This window comes from Corapipo altera, unplaced genomic scaffold, assembly GCF_003945725.1.
Source record: "Corapipo altera isolate COAL_440 unplaced genomic scaffold, ASM394572v1 118064, whole genome shotgun sequence".
NCBI classification, from domain to species: Eukaryota; Metazoa; Chordata; class Aves; order Passeriformes; family Pipridae; genus Corapipo; species Corapipo altera.
In genome coordinates, this window is record NW_020886480.1 from 872 (window position 1) to 6226 (window position 5355).

The 5355-nt window shown below is 52.3% G+C and overlaps 1 protein-coding gene across 1 annotated transcript; it reads left to right on the forward strand.

Moving 5' to 3' along the window:
• Window positions 1–305: 305 nt before the first annotated feature.
• On the forward strand, window positions 306–5350 carry LOC113941217 (cytochrome P450 2J2-like; the record flags this gene model as incomplete). Its single annotated transcript, XM_027632378.1, has 10 exons — window positions 306–457; window positions 821–1122; window positions 1620–1776; window positions 1927–2076; window positions 2668–2828; window positions 3223–3399; window positions 3658–3793; window positions 4024–4211; window positions 4694–4832; window positions 5337–5350. Coding segments are annotated over exons 2-10 (1311 nt in total), but the record flags the coding sequence as incomplete, so codon positions are not given.
• Window positions 5351–5355: the final 5 nt, after the last annotated feature.

Genomic DNA, 5355 nt, shown 5'->3' on the forward strand with positions numbered 1-5355 from the left:
GAGCTGGGCATCTGCTTTGGCTTCTCAGCACCTGCCCCAGCTTTGTGGGGCTTTGGGAACGGCTCCACCACGGGCTACACACTCAAAAGGACAAGGGAGGTCTGGGAAGGGATGGCTGGACGGCTCGGCCAGGGCCAACCTCCCGGCCAGAGCAAGTTGCTCTGCTTGCACTTGTCCCGCGGGGATGAGAAAAGGACGGTGCTTCGGGACCGCTGCAGAGCCTGGATGGCTCTTTGCTGGCAGCCCGCGTCACTGTGACACACAGAACCCGGAAGGAAGCAGTCAGGCGGTTTGGGAAGGTTTGTGCAACCTTATCTCGGATGCCCCCGGCGACCTGGGCCTTGGTCTGGGACTCTTCAAAGCAGCGGACGAGCTCCTGTCAACGAGGAAAGCTCGAGGCACTGGGAGCGGCTGGAGCCTCCCCGGCACCGTGGAGCTGACACTGGGACCCGGCACAGTGAGGGCAGCACGGGGATGAGAGAGCAGGGCTGGGCTGAGCCAGGGGCTTGCGGGAACAGCGCAGGGGAGCTGCCGGCAGGTTTTAATCTTGATCCCGCAAAGCTCAGTTCTGTCCTTTACACGAGGCGTGGATCACTGGGGTTTGGTGAAGCAGCGTTGGGAGGCGGGAGGGGAAAGGGGCAGCTGGGGGTGTTTTGGTTTGTGGTGGTTTGTGGTTTTTAACTGCAGCAGAGGAAATGCTCAGGTTTAATCAAGAAGGGGTTTAATCCTTGCTGAGAGCTGGCAAAGCAGGAGTCTGAACTCAGCCTCCAGACCAGGGCAGCAAAAGCTGCTCCATGCTCTCTTGTGTTTGTGCCCACAGAGCCAGCACATCACCCCTCTCCCCGTGTCCCTGGGGATTCAGTGGTGCCCTGGGAGCTCGACCTGCCCTGACCTGCCGTGGGACACGTCCGTGCACAGCCCCCCCATCCAGCCATGCTGCACTTCCTCTGGGACAGCATCTCCTTCCATACACTCCTCATCTTCTTTGTTGTCTTCCTGTTTGTCGCTGACTATATGAAGAACAGAAATCCAAAAAACTTCCCTCCCACCCCTTTCCGCCTTCCCTTTGTAGGGCACATCTACATGATGGACTTCAAAGCTCCCCATATCACAGTGCAGAAGGTACAGGGGTAGTGGACACTGTGGGGGAAGCAACAGAGGGAACTGCCCCTAGAGGGAAGGGATTAAACCAGTCACCAGGGGTCAGGAAGGCAGGCAGGAGGTTTGCCCTCAATGGTTTACCTGGGTACACGATGGGGCACAAGCGTGCAGTGATCCCTGGGGCAAAGGGCACAACATGATCCCACAGGTGCAGTCGCAGCTGTAGGAGCCCCGTAGGACTGAGCATGGGCTGGAATGGTGTTTGGGAAGGGAAAAGCTAGAAAAACACAGAATTGAAAAATGAAACCTGGAGAGGTTTACTTGATTTAGTGATCAGTGATTCAGAAAAAGAGGAAAGAGAAAACACTGTGCCGTCAGGCAGAGATTTGTACAAAATTCTTTGTTTTCTCACACTGCCAGCTTCCCTTATTTTCACCTGTACACCCTGACGGGGCTGTCCCTGTCCCAAAAGACACAATCGCTTCAAATGAAACTCCCTTTATTATTTCCCCTCCCAGTACACTAAAAAATATGGTGACATCTTCGGCATGTCCATGGGCAGCATGAAGCTTGTGGTAGTAAATGGGATGCGGCTGGTTAAGGAAGTGCTTGTAAACCAAGGGGATAACTTTTTGGATCGCCCAGAAATTCCAATGGATATGTTCAGCAAGACAGGTGAGTGATCCCTCCGAACATGCACCTGAGCTGCAAGGCCCAAGTGACAACCCTGCAGAGGTCTGAGACCGCTGGGGAGAAGGCAGAGCCCTGGAGCTTTTCCCCCCAGTGGGGGATCAGCCTTGGCTCACGGGGGGCTGTTTCTGCCAGGACTGATCTCCTCCAGTGGACACTTGTGGAAGGCACAGAGGAGGTTCACTCTGAGCACCCTCCGAAACTTTGGCTTGGGGAAGAGGAGCGTGGAGGAGCGCATCCAGGAGGAGTGCCGATTCCTCATGGATGCCTTTAAGGATGAGCAGGGTGAGTGCCATGTGCCTCCCTCAGCAGCTGTGCTGAAGGCAGGACCTGGTACAGCCTGGTATCATTTCACCCATGGTTCACTGCACACTGAAAAATACCTCACCTTACAAGGAATGCTGCAGCCCCACCAGCATCCCTGCTCCCTCCTGCAGGGGTTTGGCCTTCAGAGTGACTGGAGAGTGCAGGCAGGTAACACCCTATGCATTATTCATAGCCCACCTTCAGCCTCCTGCTCTCTCTCAGATCTCTGGGAAATACCATGTGTGTATAAAACTGATGTTCCCAAGGAATTCCAGTGACAGAAACAATGATATTTCCAATGTATTCCAAAGACATCCCACTCCTGCAGATCTTGCTTTTCAAAGGAAGCAAACATCTCAATAATCGGATAGAACTGGGACTACTTGGGTTTCCCAGACAAGCTTGGCCAGCTCTTGGGGGCAGTGAGGTGTCCAAGCAAAGCAGTGACACAGGAGGGTCACTGGGACCACTCATTTCATTTGTATTTGTTGACTATTTTACCTTTACCAAGTGTGTTTTCTTCTCCTTTTCTGAGAAGACCAGAAGAGAATTGATCTTTTCCTTCTCCAGGGAATCCTTTCAACCCTCAGTTTACACTCACTAACGCTGTTTCAAATGTCATCTGCTCTCTTATCTTTGGCAATCGGTTTGACTACCATGATGAGGACTTCCAAAAATTGCTAAAGCTGATGAATGAGACACTTCTCCTCCAGGGAGCCATCACAGCCCAGGTACAGCCCTCCTGCCACCAACCCCACAGCCATAGTTTCTTCTCTGGAGTCAACCTCAGAGCTCAGTGTTGTCATCACCAAACCTGTCTTTGCCTATTGCTTTGCACAGGCCTGTAATTTCTTTCTGCCTTACTTTCAAGCTGGGCCTTGCTCATGCTGCTTTCTCTCACTCAACATCACTTCTCCTGCCCATTGACTGCCAACCTGCCTGCTCTAATACCTGGCAACACACAAGTCCTTCCTTCATGAGGGATTCCTGCTCTTCTGGAGCTGAGCTCTTTCCACCAACTCCAGCACTTCAGCAAGCACAGCATTGCAGGATCCTCAATTTTTGGGGTTTTGAAGGGGTTTTCAGTCCTTTATTCAATTTTTCTTTCTCCTTTTGTGTCCAAAGCTGTACAACTCTTTCCCATCTATAATGAAGTTCCTCCCTGGAGCACACCAAACGATTTTTAAAAACTCGAAGTTGTTGAAAAGCTACATGCAAGAGCAGATCAACAAGCACAAGGAGGATTGGAACCCCTCAGAGAGCCGGGACTACATCGACAGCTACCTGCAGGAGATAGCCAAGGTCAGCAATGCAGAGCAAAGCCTTCTGCAGCAGGGCTTAGAAATGAGGAGGGACAAGAAATGAGCCACATTCTCCAGCTGAGCTGCCTGTGTGGCCATTTAGGAGCTTAGGATGCACATCAGGCTCAGGACACCCATCAGTGGGATGGGATGGCAGGGGGCCAGCAGCTCCTGCCCAAAGTCTTGTGTGGTTTGGACTAAGCCTGGTGTCAGGACAGCCCTCACAGTTCCTGCAGCACTAACACACCTTTTTGTGAAGGACAAGGGCAGTGACACCTTCCGGGAGGAACATCTCGTCGCCTGCACCCTCGACCTGATGTTCGCTGGAACCGAGACCACTTCCACGACCCTCCGCTGGGCTCTGCTGTTCATGGCCTTACATCCAGAAATTCAAGGTACAAATAGCAAATGGTCAGGGTTTCCCTTCCTTTTATCCCTCTCAACTTTGTGAGAGATGCTTTTCTTGAGAGAAAAGTTGGGAATCTCCCTGCACTCACACAAAAGAGGTGCAAACAGTGGCAGGTATTCCAGGTTAGTCCTTAGGGGACTCTCACAGCAACAACCTTGTGTTGTTCCAAGGGTTTTTGTCCTTGGGCCTTGGCTGATTCCTGCTCTTCCCCACCAGCCCGTGTGCAAGCCGAGATCGATGCCGTCATCGGACAGGCTCGGCAGCCAGTGCTGGAGGACAGGAACATCATGCCCTACACCAACGCTGTCATCCATGAGGTGCAGAGGAAAGCAAACATTGTCCCTTTCAACGTGCCAAGAATGGCAGCAAAGGACACAATGCTGGATGGCTTCTTCATCCCAAAGGTAAGCTCACCCTGAGCACTGGGACCTCAGGGAGACTCCCAGCTCCCCAGGCACAATTCACCAGGTCAGGTCCCTCCTACACAGACACACTGTCCCTGCCCTGTCCAGAGTTCACTCGTGCTCAGTGTGGACTTTTGCCATCCAACCAACCAATATTCTCCAGCTCCCCAAAGGGTGCAGAGCCCTGCACGATCCCACACCCTCTGGGCACACCTTTGAGGTACAGATCCCAGCTCACAGGGCTCTTACAGGAACTCTGGCCCAAGATTACAGCAGACAAAAGTGATGCTGATGAGGGGAAAACGTGGTTCTATAATCACTGCACCTCCAAAGGGACGCTGGACCTGCAGTGGTTGTTAGACAAATAATTGCAGTAGAATTTGACTCTGCATGTTCTTCGTGGAGAGACTGGAAGATAAAACTGCCCCTCCTGCTGTCAGTGCAAGAGAAAATATGAATTATTTTTCTTTTTCTCCTCTTAGGGCACTATGTTGTTGACAAATATAACCTCTGTGATGTTTGACAAGAATGAGTGGGAAACCCCTGACACTTTTAACCCTGGGCATTTCCTGAAGGACGGGAAGTTCTGGAAAAGAGAATCGTTTGTGGCATTTTCTGTGGGTAAGATTTGCTGAATTGTGCTGATGCAGTGGTCTTGGGTTTCCAACTGCATGACGGAGATAGAGAGGAATATAGTGATGGAGGTGCCGCTCACACAGTGGCCACATGGTTATCCCAAAGCACCACAACGACCCTCAGAGCCCTTTCTTGTCTCTCTTTTTAAATGCAGAGAAGAGAGATGAGGATGAATAAAAATCCCTGATAATTCCAGGGACCCCAGGAACACCTTCACCAGGGCAGAAGCATCGCTCTGTGCTCCTGCTCCCACATGGCTGAGTTCACTGGGGCCTCACTATTGTCACCCCAGGCTACCCCAGCCAGCAGCTTCCCTGGGGAGGTGGCTTTTAGCACCCTGTTTCCCATGCCAGCATCACACACCTTCTCAGTTGGGGCTGCAAAACTCATCCTGGGAAGAGATCAGGGACCATGGTCCTGAGGGAAGGCAGAAGCATTTCCAGCAGCAAAAGCTCAGTCTGAGGATGCCGTGGGTTGCTGTCTCCGCAGGGAAGCGCGCCTGCCTGGG